General features: G+C 40.4%; 1 protein-coding gene across 2 annotated transcripts in view; it reads left to right on the top strand.

Annotated features, from left to right (window-relative positions):
* The window catches only part of ACVR2A (activin A receptor type 2A), a 72989-nt gene that overhangs the window by 25263 nt on the left and 28748 nt on the right, over nt 1–18978 (top strand). For both annotated transcript variants that reach the window (XM_075430307.1, XM_075430306.1), the window contains exons 2-4: nt 12814–13021; nt 15318–15427; nt 16786–16940. In XM_075430307.1, coding sequence (XP_075286422.1) covers nt 12814–13021; nt 15318–15427; nt 16786–16940 — 473 coding nt within the window. The remainder of the gene's footprint in view (nt 1–12813; nt 13022–15317; nt 15428–16785; nt 16941–18978) is intronic.

Genomic DNA, 18978 nt, shown 5'->3' with positions numbered 1-18978 from the left:
TTGATGTTGGTAGATTACATATATAGTCTTCGAAGTAATTTTATTTGTGCATTTTGGGGAATAGGGAGATGGTCTACAGATTACTGGAGTTGAACTGGTGTTCACTCTAATAAGGGAAGAGGGGTGATTCCATACTGTTATTCTAGTTTTTACAGTGTATAGGTTAATGTACAGCAGTTCAGAAGCATTTTTGGGGTGGAAGAATAACAGCAATTTTCATCCACTTCAGAATTTCTTTCGAGAAGACATTCTGGAGACATCAGTTTTTCTTTAGCCACTTTATCAGGGCCAAACTGCAGAAGCACGTGCATAGTCACCTTTTTGTAGACAAGAAACGGTTGTAGTGTTTATTTGGAGTTAGCTCATGTATCGGTGAGCGCTGATATTTTCAGATATCTGTTTGCCTTGCTTCATACCGAACGTCAAAGAGCCTTAGCAAAGGCTTTCTTTATTTTTCTGTAGAAAAACACTGAACATGAGAACATAGACTATTTGTAAGTGCTTGTAGGCGGGCAAGAGAAATAAGTCACTATTTTGGATTACTTTTGTATTGATTTGATGCTCATGTTAGATCCATGCTGATTTATTTAGGGCAGCTGTTGCAGCAGTCACTGCATTTAACTGTTTTAATGGCAATAAATGTTCTGGTTGTCCAATATGTAGCATATTCATAAAGTCACTACTGGAAAGTTAGGCTCTAGAACACTGGTAGGTTTTACGAACATACTTTTAAGTTGCTCCCTCTTCCAGACAGTTATTCTTAAAGCTCTGACACCAAATACAAAATGAGTTAAGTTTTAGTATGTAGTATCCCGGCTTCAATAAGCTCCTTTTAGTTTTAAAATACTTCCTTTTTGGATTTGTTCATCTCGTTGTCCATCTTGCTGTTCTAGATACAATTAGTAATAAATGTCAAAATCTGCTTCATGAGAATCCGTAAAGATTAAAAAAAATAGAGCAGAAGAGTGGTCTAATATTGAGGTACATTAGGAAATTGCTTTGTTGTTCCATTGCTGCTTTAATCTTTTTGTGAATTTTAAATGCCTGAAGTTTTTGACAGTTTACCAGTCACATCAGAATTTATTCTGCATACAAACTGGCATAATAATGATTTCTAGTGAAATTCTGTCAGTTCTCACTTCTTGAGGGAAAGCTCACTTTGGTGTTTCTTTAGAGCAGGGGAAGGTGATGATAGGGGTTAAAAGTAATTAGGAGTATTTAAATTATGATCATTACATATGGTGAAAATGTTTACTTAATGAAGACTCCGGAAGATAGTTGGACTCTGGATTTCCCTGATCTTCTCTAGAAGATCGGTCCAGAACTCGGTACCTCAAACAACCAAATCTTGGTGCTCTTCTCTCCCATCCTTCGGGCAGTACTCGGATCGCCGGTGGTGAGGATGGGTGGTGTGGTTGAGAGCGAGCTGAGCCGCAGCTGGGGTGTTGTGTTCCCAGCTTGAGACAGAGGGAGTTGCCTTAGGAGCCTGAGAGCAAGAAGACTGTGTGCTTGCTGTATCAGCAGTGTTCTTGTCCGTAAAAATACGGGTTGTTTCAAGCTTTGTGAATGGGAATTTTTACATAAGCTTCAGATCTAGTCTGCTACAGCGAGCAAAATAAGGCAGCCTGAGAGGGGACATGGAAGATCCATTTCAAGTGACAGCCACTTTAGCTGGAGGTAGAGGGACAGTTTTGCTGGGATTTTGAATATAATCAATACCGATTTCAGAACGTAGAGACAAATTTTAAAGTTTTTTCAGTGTAGAAAAGGTTTGGAATTTTACATAGATAAGACTGGACAGTGGAAATGGAATTCAACAGATACAGCAAAGTTCAAGGTTATGCAGATTTTTTTGCTTTAGGAAGAGGGTTCAGCAGTCATAAACATACTAGCATTTTTAGGATGCTAGGTATTTACTCAGATGTGCAATGCTGCAGTCTGACATTTGTTGAAGTTCAGTGGCTGAAGGAAGGAATTACTTCCACTCATTTGTGCCAGTTCAGCTGTTTGTGAGGCTGTACAGCAGAGTCTGCTTTTTTGATTGCACTACAATTTAAAAATGTGTTTCAAACTGTGGTCTTGCATTGTAACAGATACCATGAGCTACTAATGTGATTTGGCTGTGATGCATGCAATCCTGAAATGCTGCTGAAAGAGTATTTCCTAGCGAACAAAACCAGTATTGATACCAGATAAGTCTTTGGAAATGTCTGAAGTGCTGAATGTAGTTCTGGCCAACCTCTGCAAGAAAGATGAACTTGGAAAGGCCTACTGTTCTGATGAAGTAGTGAAATGAAAATGAAAATACAAAAAAGAAAAGCCCCTGGATCATTGACTGTGTGGAATCAAGACTGAAGCCAGAGTTGATGATTCTCCATAAATATGTTGGAGAGTTAAGATAAGGGAGGGGTAAAGAAGGGTTTCCAGCTCAGCTGAATGGGTGAGCCCTTAAAGGCCTGAATCTTTCGATAATGGATCCTGCCTTTTCCCCACCATGCTGTTCTGTTTGCCTGCATGTCCAAGGTAATCCCTGTCTCTGTTTACACAAATCTGGAACCTGTCTTTCATATGTTCAGCTGCCATCTGGACAAGGGCAGCTGGAGCTAGTCTGGGTCTGCTGGTCAGTGTATGTGTACTCATCAGCCAGCCAGCCACTGCCAGCCAGCTGCTGGCTGAGCCAGGCCGGACAAATAGCTTAGCAGTTTAGAAGTAATCTGCACCGATTTTAAGCAAAAGAATACAGCTGATGCTTTAAAAAGACAAAAAAAGGTGAAAACTGGTTGTAAGTATGTTTAGGCTGGGATCTGGGTTGTAACCACAGAAAAAAGTGAAGCGTAGCGATGGCAAAAGAATTGTAATTTAAATCAGAAGCTGGATCAGCATATGACAGAGAACTGTGTAGTGTTTTTGCTTGCAGCAGCACAGAGTGGGACACAACACCCACAGAGAGACTTGTTTGAGATGCGAGTTGAAGACAGAATCCCACTGGTCCTTGTTGTGTTTTAGGTAGCTTTATAATAAGGTCCTGAAAGACAGAAAAAGTGGGGGTAGGATGCATCACATGGAGGAAACATCAAATGTGAAGTTGGATGCTTGCCTCGTGGATGTCTTGGCTATGTTTTTGTTTGACTTGGTGTGTGGTTCTGTTTTCTTTGCAGTCAAACTGTTAAAAAAATTTGCATTGAACTTGACTGATTTGGAAGTCAAAAGGTATAATAATTTTTTTTAATGAGCCTGAGTTAACTCTTCTGTACATGTTTTCTGAAGGGATTCTCCTTGCAGAGAAGTGGTGACACTCCTTGTTTCTCGTTAAATATACCAGTGAAATGTTGATGCTGAGCGTATTCAGCAGGATTCTGGAAGATGCATGGAATAAACAGTACAGAAAGAGAGAAAATGTCATTTACTGATCTTGTCTGTCTTGTAGTCTAATCAAATAGGGAAATTTAAAGACAAATAGAATTCCTGTGAAGCTTTTTTTAATGCTTTTTCATCAAGTGATCAATATGTCAGGATTTCCCATCTTCATGAGGCTGCAGGAATGTCAGTTTTAGAAAGTTCTGAAAAATATTTCCTAGTTCAGGATCGTGAAGTTTATACAAAGCCTCATCGCTCAGAGAAGAACTTCTACAAATACCAGCCCTGAGAAAGGATCATTTTGATCAGAAACACCCTAGAGATTCGCAGCTGTTACTGAGGTATTGCTCTGACCGAGGTGGTAAGCGCCCTAAAACCATCGGGCACTGGCAGTAGAGGCAGGATGCCATCCGTGAGAAGTTCCCGCTTTTTCACAACTCTCTGCAGGCTGGTTCCCTGTAGGGAGGGAGGAAGTTTGCTTGTATCTCTAAGCTGTCAAGATGCCATTTGTTTACGGTAAATCTTTTTTTTTTTCATAGGTACCAGAGTTCTTTGTGGTCCCTATTTTACCTTTGCAAAATCTAGCATGGTAGAGCAGGGTGTGAAGACAAGCCAAATGTTATGTCCTGAGCCACCCTCCCCGTTAGGAGAATGTTTCTGTGGAGGCTTGAATGGATGTGCCGGCCCTTCCAGTGGAAGGAGCCTGCACTGAAGCTTCTCGTGTCCGCTGTGCTGCGGCACATGCACGGGCAGCGTTTCCACTTGCTTTGGGACTCTCAAATCAGATGAACAGCTATGACAGGTACCTGAGGTCATTGCTGGGAAACTGTCTGTCAGGCCTCAAAATAGAAATTCTGCTAATTGCCACCACCAGCATGATAGTCATCCTTCAGGACGATTCATATCTTCCTCATCTGGTTTGGATATCCTTAGGTGGTTTGTTTAGGCTTTAGCCTGGGAGTATGGCTGCTAGTAATGTGCCTTACTTTTTTAGTTTGATAACCACATTCTAAGACTCTGTGGAAATGGTGTTACTCGCATGTGTGCGATGGGAAGGTGTCCCGAGCTACTTCATGAGCAGCTGCCTTACCTGAGCTTCATCCGGAGACAGCTGTAGATGATGCCACCTAGATAGTCAGGGTACAGCAGAACCCCAGTTTTCAAGTTTTTAATCTCAAAAACTGAACTGAGTTTTTATGAGTTTTATTTATGCATTCAAACCTGCATGCAGTATTGAGGACCAGTGTTCTTGAGGGGAATGGTGGGAAGGGACATGTTTAGGCAAGCATTGCCGCTTTCATCTGTGCCATGTCCCTTTTTCTTGCTTCCTTTTGAATCTCAGCTGACTTGAATCAGCTTCTCCTTTGAGGGCAGCTACTGTGATGATTTGCTATAGTTACTGATTTTTTTGTTTGTTTGTTTGTGTTTGGGTTTTGTGCTGGGGAGAGGAAGGCAATCCTAATTGGAAACTGTGTGTATTTCTGGTGTTAGTGCCTGTTTGGTCCTGGTCTATTTTTTTTTTTCCCCAACCTCTGAGTCCTGTAGAGGTGAGTGTTGAGCCTTGTGTTGCTTGTTGTGGTAGACTACTATAATCTCGTAATAACATCACTGTTGTGTTGGGGAGGGGATATGTGACCACTCATGTCTTTAAAAGCTAACAGCATGTACAAGGGGAGTGTAGTGCCAAGGCTGGGCTTCAAAAAAAACAATTTACAGAATATTTCAAGCCTTTATCCCCTACAAAATCATTAGACAGTAGATGAGAAAGCTTTTCTGGCTAGTGCTGCTCACACCTTGTGGTGACAGGAATGGCATGTTTGAACTTGAAAACATCAGTCTGTGTTTCGGTGTGTTCCTTGAAGTCAGGAAGTGTGAAAAATAGCGCTTATCTTAACTTGAAGTCTCTAGAGATTCCCAGAGGATAACAATCTTTATTTCAGAGGTAGCCAGCTGATGCTATAGCTACCAGTTGTGCTATTACTGGCACCTTAATTTCTACCTGAAGAACACAGATGTCACCTGACCCTTTTTTTCCCTTTTCTGCCATGTGCTTTGCTCTGAAATGATTTTGCAAAACTTGGACACTAGATGTTTGGGATTTTCCACTTCCTTAAATCCAGCCTTAAGGAAGATACTCTGAAGTACAAGGCTGAAAATAGAAGTTCTCTACAAAATCCTGTTATGACGTTATTAATTCCTTCTAGCAATTGGGCAAAGTGCTTGGAGGGACTGCAGGGAGGAACACATACTGCGGAGGTAGTTTCAGCTGCTTTTTTTTCCTTGAACAACGAGTTCAGTGGGATTTGGATGCCACTGTTATGCCTCTTTCCGAGTACTCCACGTGTTACGATTGCCCCCTTAGTCCCATCTTCTTTTGTCTCTCAGATGGAGATGTTACTTTGGATGGTACCATGGAGTCTCTCAAACTAACGATCGGACTAAGAGGTTCTTCATCTTTACTTGCGTCCTTTTCCTTCAATTGTGGCCTCACCCTTTAAAGATGCCTTCCATTAGTTCTGCCACCACCATTTCTAAAACCTCAGGTCTCTGAATGCTGTAGCTCTTTTGTTTAAATTAATAAAAAGCTTAATAGCTTCTCTTAAATATTCTTCTGGAGAAGTCATCAGAATGAGTTCACAGTTGTATAGATGCACAGATTTCTTCAACGTGGCTAATTACTGAAGCTTGGACTTTGAAAGGTCAAGTGGCCGCTTTTGCATAGGGAGTCGCGGGTAGGGAGTTTCTTCTGTCTTGGAAATTCAGCATGTTTTAAGGGCATCTTTTCTACAGATTCCAAAATCCTAGCTCTTTCATTTGATCGTGTCCAATTTTGTGTTGCAGGTCATGTATGGATAGTATTTTTGTAGTCCGAAGTGGTGTTCTTGTTCAAAAGGTTGCAGAAGTTGCATGATACCCAAGTCTGCCAGATCTCTCCTCCTGGAACTACAATATTGCGGCGCCTTTAAATATTAAGTGGAGCTTAATTGTAAAAATGAAGTGTTGATGGGATGGAGAATGTCATAGCGTTTTGGCCCATTGCTTGCACCCTGGAGAGAAACAGTGATCTACTCAAGCTCGGTTCAGTGTTGTTCAAATATGTATTTATTCTGTAGCTCACCTCAGAAAGACTGATGCATTGTGCGCTGGCTGTGTAATGTCAGGAAAAAAAGCTAATGAATGGTCCAACTCCACCTTCCATTGCTGGAGCACCAACCTTTGGATCTGTAACAAAAAGAGAACTCAAATCCTGTGCATGCCACAGTAAAATGTATGTGTTGCCCGATTCTGTTGTAGAAGCTCTTTTGGATCCAGCCGTGATACCGGACGTTTTTTGAGTTACCTAACTTGAGAAGCAGATGGATGGTTCAATATATTGTCTACGCTGAGTAGGATCTGCACTTAACACTTCCTATAAATGTTTTTAATTAAAACCGTTACCCAGATACGTATGTAAAACAATAACATAAAGTGGCTATAGCAGCTGACTTTTTAAAAAAGTATCTTTTGTACCAGTATCTGTAAATCCAGAAGATGTATTTCTAGTAGAATAGTGTGTGTTTTCTTGTTGCTGTTTGCCTAGCAAACAAGGGGTTGCAAGGAATTTTAACAGTGATTTTTTTTTTAAAGAGTGATACTACCCTCCCCCCCCAGTATTTCTTATTTGTAGGTGACATCATCCTCCATAGTTTCCACTATGTTTAGGAACCTGTGCTCTTAAGACTTAGTGTAGTGTCATTAGGTAGATCATTCTTCCATTTTTCGGCACTGGATTCTTCCCCCAGAAAGCTCTTCTTTAGAAGTGTTCATCTCAGCTTGAGGATTTCATACTTCCACAGGAGGCTTATCCATACGAGTTTTCCATTTTGGCAAGGTGTGGACTGCAAAAAAAAATGAGGTATTTTCAAAGTAGGTGATAAGATATCTAAGCAGACATGGGTTTCCTGATATGCTCCCCACCCACCCCCGATCATACTGTAATCCTGGAGAACTGAAGTTTAATATTGTTATACAAAAAACTGCACTAAAACTTCCAGGTTTACTGTAAGACCCATATTGAGTTGCAAACTCATTTATTTTTTTGTTTTTTAATTTTATTGTGGGAGAAGAAACAAGCCTTTTAGAACATCAGGACAATTTTAAAATTTTTAAGATTAATATTTTAGCCATGTAAAAGATGTTTTAAGTCTCACAGACCTCTGCACAGAGGTGCAGCGCTTTGGTGGCATTGCTCCATTCTTCCCCAATGACTTTTTGATTAACTACAATGGAAGCTTGGTGAAACATGCTGAAAAGGAGAACAATAGTGAGAAATTCCAGTCCGGAAAGATATGCATCTTCTGTATAAGGCAGTGTGACAACAGCTCAGGTGATTTGTTGCTTTGCTGTCTTGTTTATCTTTTTGCTGATTCTTGCATTGCTTAAGTTAATTGTTGTTGTGTTTGGGTTTAATGAATGTACTTTGGCTCAGTTTATATGGGGTACAGTTCTTGTTTGACCTGCAAGCTTTGAGAACGATGGTAAGAGGACTAATGCTTGTCTAAAGATGAACAAAATATTTTTGGGGCATATTGGTGTGTATGAAGAGGACACAATAGGTCCTTTCTGTTGTAACTCAGTTTGCTTTATTAGATTGAAAATAACCTCTTGATTTTTCCTTTGAGAAACATTCCCCTGGGTGTTATCAGAAAAAAATGCAAAATGATAAAAACCTGCTTGCAGGAACATCGCAGCTGGGCCTTTTTAGTATATATCTGTAGTCTGTTCTTAGATATATTTGTGGGTCTAGAAAGCGTGTATGAGATCACCGTGGAAACAAATAGAATAATCTATATATAGACAAGTACTTGCAAAAGATACCTGTACAGTAACTGAAGTTTTTTCAAGATGCTATTTCTATCTATGCTACATTTCCTCTCCTTTTTTTCCTCCCCTACCACAGCGCGCTGGAATTCCGATCTTTCAGCCAACGGGCTGTTCTGTCTGCTGAGCAGCTCGCCATGGCCAGTCCCTGTGGTGCGTCAGGCCATTCTGCTCGACTAGTTCAGCCTAGTAAACTGTCCATTCCTTGTGTGTTTGTGGATCTCAGTGCTCAGAAGGAGTTCAAATTAATCTCAAACACAATACAATTTAAATAACCTTTCTGCAGTAAGTATGGCTAGCTGCCAGACTGAACTTCACCCTTTCGTTTCTTATATATACTAGGTTTTCTAGGAAACGGCAAAAAAAAAGTGTCTTTTTCTGTCACATGAGGATTCCTGCATATAAATCCTTACCAACACTGTCATTAGTGCTTATAATAGAATCAAGTTCAAGTATAGCGTAATGGGCTTGTCTGGAAGGTTGTGCGGCCTTGAAGTACAGATGTGATTACTGTTGCCGGACTTCAGTGTTGCTGTTTGCATCTCAGGCTTGAGTAAGTACATCTCAGAAATGTACTGGATGGAAAACAGGTCTCTGCTGGAAGACATGCAGAAAGAAGTGTGAAATTTTATTTCCAGTTCCCTTCTAGGTAAGGATATGGTAGGTACTCATTGGGAGTGCCCATCAGAGCCATCAACATGCGTAGAGTGGCTTTCAGAAGACCTGGGGTTTCTTTTCCGCCCTGATGTTTTAGATCTAAGCGCAGTCAAACTAAGCTTTGTAGCCTTTTCACCAGTTTTCATCACTTCAGCTTAAGAGTTTTTGCTAGGTTTCATAAACCAGCAAGGAATCACAAATTCATCTTCTCTTTGACTGGAAGCCTTTGTGTCTTTACGTGGTGTCGCCAACCAAGTGTGCTGCCAAAGCAGCGTTTGGGGACAGGAGTAGGACATGGGGGAGTGGGGTGTCTTTTGAAGTCTTTCAGGAAAGGAGAGGGAAGATTATGATCGCATTTCAGACTTTTTAGTAAAACTGGCATGAAAACATGCCTGCATTACAGACCAATACAGTTGTGTTGCTTGGTTTCAGGTTTACTAAGTAAAGCTAGATGATAAACTCCCAGAAGGCAGGATCTCTCTTTTTTCCCTCTGGGTGTTACGTAGTGATATCTGTAATAGAGAATTCATATTCCATCCAGTGTCTTCTTCCAGTAATCCCTTTCTAAATTAGGGCTATGTTAGTATAGTCCTTCTTACTAGCTATGCATGGATTTCATTGTTTACCCCTTTTTTTAACTTAAAATGGCTAGAATTTTTTTTCAGGCGTTCGTGTAGTCTTTCTGCTTGAAAAAATGATGGCCAGTCCTTCAGATTCCTGCTAAGGTGAGGTTTTCCAGACTGCACACGTAGGCTCTGATAAAATTGCTTTCTGTACTGCCAGCAGTTACGGTGTATGCTGTATTAAGGGCAGTTCAGAAGTTCACTACCAAATGCTGTTTTTCTTTTCTTCCTGCAGCTGTTGTGGATGAACACAACTGTATAGTGATACAACAGCACACTAACTGCAATATGATAGCAGCGTGTAGTAAATGCGATCTGTCTTAATGTGCCGAAACTAAGCGCTGTAATGTGTTTGAGTATTCTTTGCTTTTTCAGTGTGCAAGCTTTCAGACTTTTAAGTTCGGTCCCTAGGATACTGTCGGTGCTTTGCTGATGGCTTCTTTCAACAGCAGCGTTTTGCCTGTTGAGGTTCAGTAATAGATTTCCCGAAGACCTGACAATTTCAAATGAAAACAATTTGGCAGTGCTCAAAATGGGTGTAGGAGTTAATTGTAGACATGCTATGCCTAAACTGGGACCCAAATAAATTTGTTTTTGTTGTAAATGCCAGCTGCCCTTCTCCTTTTGAGAGTCTGATTCCTGCGGAGGGGGTGGCAGAGCTGGCTGTAAGCAGATGCTTCTTCCTTTGTGCGGTGGGCTCAAGGCTGCCTTCTTTGTGTGGTTCCCCTTCTTTTCTTTCCTTACTTCCACTGTGTTCCTGCTTTTCTACTTCGAAAGATAAATCCGAGATTGTCCTGCTATGTCCCTACATCAGCGTGGTCTGGCCAGACCTATTGCAAATGTGGGCTCAGCCCCTAGAGAAGGAATTATGGTCAGATGCTCCAGTCGGATCCAAAGTCACTAGCCCAGCAGCATGATTGCTGGCCAGTTGGAGAGGCTGAACGGATTCAGAGCATTCATGGATAAGAAAACCTGACTATAGAGAAGACATATATGTAAGAACAATATTTGTGCACAGTTAATTTTACCATAGTTTCTGATTTTTTTCAAATTCGGCTTGTTTATGGTCCTTCAAAGCTAGGCTTGGCAGCAGCAGAAGAGGAATGGCACGTACGAGAGAAATCCAGGACTTCTGCTTTATTGCACTGACAGAACCAAATTGTTCAATCTGTTGCCTCATCTGTTTCTTGCCGTAGCTGGGAGTTGTAAAGGTCAGGCCATCGCCGCACAAAGAATATAATAGTTAACATGCTGCATCTCGCAGTGTTACCAGCTGGCTGGTGCATCTCTCCCATTGAACGTCCAGGCTCTTTCCCAAAAAGCGTAAGCAGCGTCCTCTGCCTATTTTGGGAACGTGTCAAAGTCAAACGTTTCTGAAGGTGGTGATGTGGGATGCCCAGTACGGTCAGCGCTGCGCTCGACTGACGTCCAGCGCTGCGCTTCAAGAGGGCTGCGGCAGTTTTCAGTTTGAAATGATTCTTGTCACCGTGAGAGGTGGTGCGGCATTTTTTGGTCCCTGTACAGTCGAGTCTGTTTACTGAGAAAAATGACTTTACTCTCAGTTGTGTGTGTGTGGTGAAGAGGGGTAAGGTGATGGAAGCCTCTACCAGTAACCCTGACCCCCACCTCCTACCGCTGGTGGGTAGAGTGCCTGGGTGACAAAGATTTCATCCCACTGAAGAAGTCAGGGTTACAGCTGCTCTCCTTGTTGTACCCTTGTCTAGGAGAATAAGTCCGAGTATGGCTACGAGGCAGCAGCTGATGTATCAGAATTACTGTGGGTATGTGTGAATAAAGGAGGTAACGAGTGATACAGATAAATACGTGTGAAGCTGACTGCTTTGGAAGACCTTTTCTGTTCTGATCTGCAGCGTGATGTCTGATGCGACTGTCTTTCTTCAAAGTGTCAGATGGCTGCACAGGCAAAGTAAACGTGCTTTGTCATCCTCCTGACCCTTCCTCAGTTCTGAAGTCCTCTGACTCTCTAGCTTTTCAATCTCCCTCTCCTGTCTTTCCATGTTTAGAGTACTTGTTAAATGATGAAGATTAACGGCAATGCTCTTGGCCGTATTTGAGAAGATAAAAATAGAAGTGAAAGCCAGTTATTACTCCCTTCCAGTGTTCTGTTAATGGTTTTGCATCCTGACAGCCCTTTACCTTTGCAGAAACCGGGTTGGTGCTGCATGTCACATTAAAACTATGAAGGTGGCTCCCCTCGGAGGTGCCTCAGTCTGTTAAGATTTGCTGGGTTTTGCTGTAGGTTGTCGGTAGGCACTGAAGAGTCAATTACATCTGTAATTTAAATGACGGAATTCAATTCAAAAATTCAGAAACTTTTATTTTGAAGACTACTGAGATAACAAAAAAACGGTATATCCCATGCTATCGGGATGGGTTAGCCAGGCTGCTCATCCGTTCGGGTCCACCAGCGCAGGTAGTACAGACTGCACCAGTGCTGTGGCCTCCAGACACCCCCAGGCTTGTTTTTGCCTGCAGCCTGCGCGTCGGCCATCGAGGCTGATCCCGCGGCGTGCGTTGGGTGCGCGCCGTGGGAAGGGGAGACGTCCCCCTGGGCCTTCCCAGAGCAGCAGCGTTCCCTTACTGGGGTGTCCTCCTGTCTTTCGTGTTGTGGGCGATTGACTGGGTGGGACCCCACAGCGATACAACCCGCCTTGCCCGTGGAGGGTAGGGACTGCTGCCTCGTGTCTGTTAGTCTGGATTCCAGTTGCTCACTTGGAAAATCAGAATGATGCAAAGGATACTGTTTTAGTGTAGAGTGTCTTAAATGCTTTGTCTTAAGAAGCTCCATTGCAGGGGAAAAGATGTTAATGTTTCAAAACTGAACTTATTACTTGGATTTAGGTTTTTAACACATATAAACTGCCTTTTTTTTTTTTTTTTTTGCACATGTAACAACAGAAGAGACAAAAATGCCTTTTGGTAAATTCTGCTAGCTAGAAGTTCTTGTTTGGCTAAATTTAATACTAAATCTTTACTGTTCAATATTTCAAATTTTCTCTGCTGTTGCTATTCAGGGAGAAGTATTACCATAACTTGTTCTTTATTTCTTCAGATCTTTATAAGTTATCCAAGTTATTGTTTGACTTAACAGAAAATCTGTGTTTTATGTTGCAGCTTGCTTGGAGTGCTTGTGAACTTCAAATATTTTCTTTCTTTATTAAAAAGAAAAAGGAGGGGAAGAGGGCGTATTGATACAAGCGTTATATGATATTTTAGTACAACCTGGTTTTGACTGTTCATATGTCTCTTCCTTCAGAATGCCATTTAACTGTGATTTACTTTTCCTTCCTAAAAGGTGCCATACTTGGCAGATCAGAAACACAAGAGTGTATCTACTACAACGCTAATTGGGAAAAAGATAAAACAAATCGCAGTGGTATTGAACCTTGTTATGGTGATAAAGATAAAAGACGACACTGTTTTGCTACATGGAAGAATATTTCTGGATCAATTGAAATTGTGAAGCAAGGTTGCTGGCTAGATGACATCAACTGTTATGACAGGTAAGTGAGTTTTTCTATAAACTCAAAATTTATTTGTCATTTTAAACTATTTTGCCTGTCCATAATTTATACAACCTCCTCTCTGCAAACAGTCCTTGAGAAAAATGATAATACAGTAGTCTGTGAATGGTTATCTTGTATTTAGATGTGCACACACATACACACATCTCTTTTTTTTGTTGTTGTTGTTTTTTTGTGCACTTACCTGTATTTAGGGACCTGACTTCATCTAAGTACTTTGTCTTGTTTGCAGAATAGCATGTCTCACCTTTTGCTGTCTACTTAATATATATTAAAAAATTTACTCTTTTTTAGGCCATTAATAATAGATTTTGTAGTGACTTGTTATTGCCAAGCAATGCAAATAGTTATTGAAACCAGAATGCAAAATTCTATAGTTCACTTTCCAATGTCTTTGGAGTAAGAAAGTCAGCAGATTGCGTCTGCTCTTTGCTTAAATACAGAAGTATTTTACCGGTTTATTAAGAAGCTCACCTCAGTGGCCGCTCTGAGACATGGCGTATTCTAAAATTCCAGTCATTTTTTTATAACAGATGGTCTAGCAAGTACCTGCGAACAGTAACAGCAGGACTTGGGGCTTGTTAGATACTGGCTGAATAAAGGTCGTGACTCTTAAGAAATAGTATGGTAATTCTTTGAAGTACTGTACTAGATGCTATTTGACCAAAATGGTTATTGTTTGGAAAGGGAGATAATTAAGAGCATAAATGCATAATAGATCCTCATTAAAATGTATTTAGAAATCTTTCTTGGCAGTATTTTAGAAAATTTTCCCTTAATGTTTATTGAATGTTGAATGAGTAGAAGAAATTATTATAGTCATTTCTACCAAATAAAGTTTCCCCACGTACTAGGATGTTTTCTCCTTTAATGACAGTTTAAAGCAAAGTGAACAGTAGTTCTGATTTATCTGTTTCTCGGAGAAGTAGCAAAGCATCTGCAAGCTTGCTTGCACAGCACGACTGAAATTTGGCTGTGCTGGAAGGCGAAGGACAATTTTTAAGAAATCGTATTTTTTGCTACTAGTATCTAGTAACTGTAAGTTACTCAGGATGGGAATGTACTTCGGACTTTTGGGGGACTTTTTTATTCTGTTCTTAGCTATAGCTTTGCAGAGGAAGTGGGGGTGTTTACAATGTCTGAACTAAGTTTATTTCTGTTAAATATTTAACTTCCGGGATAGAAGTAGAAATTTTCAATTTGGAAATAGAATTAGGTTCTTTAGCGTTGTTACCCTGCTCGTTCCACATGTATCTTTGAACAGTCTAAAAAAAAAATTGGTAGTAAATTCTCCCTTGAGCAAAGAAAAGAAATGGGAGGAAGAAATAAAATGCAGGAAGGCCAGTAAGGAAATAGCTGACAAGTGAGCAAAAGCTTGTCTGGCTCGAAGACCTCGTTAACTGTTACTTGTCATAAGAATGCACGCTGCCAAGTTTGTCTAAAATATCCATTAAACAAAGTCTTATCTCTGGGAGTGAAGAATGCTTTACTAAACAGGGAGTTACAGTATGATGAATTCCAAACCACAGCAGATTAAGAACATCAAAGAATAAATGGTTTATGGAAGTTACAGTACAGTGTAACTGTAGTAGCTGGTTCTATAAAATAAACTAATTTTTGAAGATGAATGCAAAACTTTTTTTACAATCTTCAGCTGTATTGAAAATCCTCAACTGTTTCTGCAGGATTTTCAAATTCTTCTCTTACTACTGTCGAGTTGTCTCCTGTATGACTCCTGTTTTAATTTCCTGACTTCAATAGTTTCAGCTTATGTGTTAATAGAACTCCTGTCTTGCACTTAGTTCATGGGGTGAGATAAGCCTTGTCCCTGAGCGTGATGTAGGCAGAGGCAACCGTAGAAATTTTATTCTTTTTTCCAGAAATAAAATTTAAAAATTCTCCTTTCCACTTACCTCCAACCCATGCAACCCTGTACTGTGCGTTTATGTTTAAATACTAGCCATGTGATCATTTGTTTTTTGTGAACTGTTTCTCAGTGTTTTTGTAAGCTTTTGAAAGGCATCCTAAAAAATTCTTTATCTTAAAAGTAACAAAAATGTGCTGTTTCAGTTTTAATTTTAATGATATTTCATTGCAATACGAAGTAACATAACTTTAATTTGTTTCTTCAAATTTAACTCTTCTTGGGTATCCTGTTATCCTGGATGATTTAATAAAGTTCACTTTAAATTTTAAATATGAGCATATGTTTTCTCTTTGGGGGGAAAAAAAAAGGCCACAACAACTTGAAGTTTTTTATTATTATCTTTTACAGGAATGATTGCATAGAGAAGAAAGACAGCCCTGAAGTGTTTTTCTGTTGTTGTGAAGGCAACATGTGTAACGAACGCTTTTTCTATTTTCCAGAAATGGAGGTCACGCAGCGTAAGTTAGTCTTAAGACATTTATGAGGGAACTGCTTAGCAGAGCCCAGAAATATTAAATATTTTGCATGTTCGGGAGATGGGACTTCAAAATGTTGTGGTCAGTTTTTCCTGCCGGAAGGTTTCTGCTTCCCGGATGATGGAGTGCTGGGTGCGTGCACATCAAGAGGCTAGAAAATTGCCAGTTCGTTTCTTCAGTTTTGAAAGGTCTCTATACTAGAAGTAATTGAAACTGATAAAAGGTACTTCAGCTCTTTTCTAAGGGTGAGAAGGAAGGATAATCTGAAATAATTGGCTGTTTTAATATACAGAAGTTACTGTCAAATCTTGCCTTAAGCTTAAGTGTGTATAAATCACTGGGCTAAAAGCCATATCATCCTTACGTGCACATAACCAGCCTACGAATGCTCCTCTGCTTGGAACAGTGCTCTCACTATTTCTTTAAAGTAACTGGACCTTTGAGTTTCGCCCCGAATTGACACAGTAACCTTTAGAAAGGGGGGAAGAATTTCCTCCCAGGTTACAAAGAAAATCAGATAGCCAGACTTTTTAAAAAACAATAATTAAAAGATTACTTGACTGGAAGAAATTACACAAGAGTAATCAAATATCTAATCTTTATTGGAAAACTGAATAATATTAATAACTGAACTGAAAGCAGCAAATGTCTCGTGTCCCAAATAGCTGGAGGAAGTTGTTTGTGAAGTTAAATAACATTTTCGATGAGATGAAAATAGCCTTTGTTGGCCCAAGAGATATTCTTGGCATTTTTGTCAGAGATACTGCGAAGGCACTAAGTGACATTCTTCTTCAGACCCCAGGGGTCTGTGGCTGCCCGTGCGCCAGCTGCCTCCGAAGCAGGGCTTCTCGGGAGGCTTTCTGGAGGCCCTGTGGAAGCGTCTCCAGCCAGAGAGCTTTTCCTTTCAGCAAATCGACAGTTCAGTGAAACGTTGGCAGATTTTCTGGCCTGTTCTGCTTATTAGTGATGTTTTGTTGTATACATTCCGAAGACTGAACCTCTGTATTGATTCTTTTTTCATTCATTAGGTGATGGCGTTCTTGCAGTCTCTGTAGAATGCAGATGCCTCTTGCACGCTGTAGATAGGTGGAGCTTAGAAGCACAAAAATCTTAGATGTGCTGAGGTGTAGTTCTGGGGATTGAAGCTACTTCTGCGCTTCCCAGAATGCTGCCTTTGAAATATGTGTCTGTTTATATTGAAGTACGTGATCTGATCAAGTATTGCTAACCTGTTGTGCTGATCGCAAGAATTCTTAGAAAATCAGGATGCTAGACATTTCAAGCACTGTATGATTTTTGTTTCTTAAAAAATGTGTCCTCTTTTTTTTTTTGTTCTTCAGCAACCTCCAATCCTGTTACACCTAAGCCACCTCTGTTCAATACCTTGCTTTATTCGTTGGTGCCTATCATGGCAATTGCAGTGATTGTGCTCTTCTCATTTTGGATGTACAGACATCACAAGCTAGCGTATCCTCCGGTACTCGTTCCAACCCAGGTAAGTGGCTGCATTATGATTTTGGGTTTTTGAGTGGTAAAACCATTTTCTGAAGAGGAGAGGAGTGAAAGGGGTATGAGTCTGTCACGTGGCTGAGGTCTCCTGTTGCTATCCTGGTTTAGAGGTGATAATGCTTGCTAGCTGCAAAACCAGAAAAGCAAGCTTATACTTAAACAGCCTTATCTCCTTTAATTAATTGATGAATGCGTGGGCCACTACTGAATGTTCTTACACATCTCTGTGTTTTGGAGGAGAAAAACTAAGCACAAAACTTCAGGTGGCAAAGATGCGGTGTTGCTGGACAGCTGTGGGAAGTTTGTACTCCTAGGTAGATAAAAGGATGACTTGCCTGAAAGCTGCGTGCAGCTGCGCTCAGGTCCTTAGGGTTGAGCTTTATGTAATGCTTAGCTTCAAACAAAAATGAAGGAGGCATGCTAATTCTTAATGGTAGCTTGCAGTGAATAGGGAATAGTAACTAATAGAAGCATAGCTATTTTTTTAAAAGCATGGAACTGGGATGCGGGTGTCAGCTAAAGGGAGCTTAAAGAAAATCTTCAGTTGAAGCCTAGTGCCAGGGCTTAGCTCAGCTGGTGGCCTTACTGTGATTCTTGTCATCTTTTTCCTTTTACTTGTTTATGTATTTCGTGTTTTGTCTTAAAATGTTTCAGTTTTAGCAGTGTTTGTGTTTTACTTAGGAAATATGATGAGATTATGGTCTCCAGGTTTGCAGTGTAAACTGGCTGTGTTGCATTGAAACAAACCTTTGTGGCTGCAGGTGCGTGGTTCCTGCTGCCGTGAGGCTCCAGCTGATGCCATCGGTGTGATTGATGTTAACACTAGAACTCCTCTTCCGTCAGTTATGGGTAGAGATCCAGATGAGATTAGAAGGCTTTTATGAAAAAAATTAAGACAGAAAAATCTTCAGACAAAAGTAGGAAACATGAACAAAATGGGGTGGTGGAAACGGAGAGAGAAATGATTTGCCCAGGATCCCATAACACTTGGGGTTTTGCAGGAGGAATTGAACTTCAGCTTCCTGACTCAGTGCAGCGACCACTTGGCACACACTGCCTCTTGTACGGTGGTGAAACGATGCTGCTATTTGTGATTAAATAAAATTAAAACACTTGTTATTTTTGGTAGGGTTGCATTTAAGAAGGATTGATACGTACTTGCTCCGTACTGCCAGCTGCTGTGGTATTTTGAGGGCTACTGCTTGACTTCAGGGCGTTCCAGGAAGCGGTGTTGCCTATGGTTGATAAGTACAATTGTTTTAGTTTCAGTTTCGTAGTAATAGATAAGACAAATTTGGGGGGGAGGCAGTGGGCATATGTTCTTGCCAAATGAAAAGAACTAATTTAGAGGAAAAAAGTATGTTTCCTGTCCTTGCAGAAAGTATTGCAGATTCTCAAACTTCATGCAATCTGTTAGCATAATTATTTCATCCGTCTCAGTTCTTAGGTATTTGGGACTACATCAACCTAGTAGTCTTCACTGTAAGATCAAATTCATAACTGTTAGTTGTGTGGATAGTTTCAGCATGTAATTTCCTTTCTAGACTTAAATTAAGTAATGGATGAAGTGATAGAAAAGCAAGCAAATGTTAAACACATGCGAGATGTCAAGAACTTGAATTTTTATTTTCTTCCTCCTTTCTATTGCAGTTCTTTTCTTGCGTGGTTTGTGTTTGGTACAGGAGTGGACACGTCATAATTTTTAATAAATAGGGTAATAAGCTGTTTTGTTAATGCTCAGATTGTATCTGTTGGGATAAGTATATGTTGGTGCTTGAGCTAGTCATGGTGTAATAGCATTTTCTTATCTTGTGGTGAATAGGCATTAAGGTTTCATGTGGAAAGTCAGGAAAAGCTGCTTCTGCCTGAAAAACTAAATGAAACTATTATGGAAATAGAATGTATAAATATTCTCCCATATGCAGCCGAACAGTATTCCCCACTTCGAATTTGATTAGAGCTGATTTGAACAGGAGGCAGAGGGAGCAGGAAGAGAGGGAAAAGTATTAGTAATTTTATAACCA

The sequence above is a fragment of the Opisthocomus hoazin genome, chromosome 9 (assembly GCF_030867145.1).
Source record: "Opisthocomus hoazin isolate bOpiHoa1 chromosome 9, bOpiHoa1.hap1, whole genome shotgun sequence".
In the NCBI taxonomy this organism is placed as follows: Eukaryota; Metazoa; Chordata; class Aves; order Opisthocomiformes; family Opisthocomidae; genus Opisthocomus; species Opisthocomus hoazin.
This window is presented reverse-complemented; position numbering and strand designations above follow the sequence as displayed.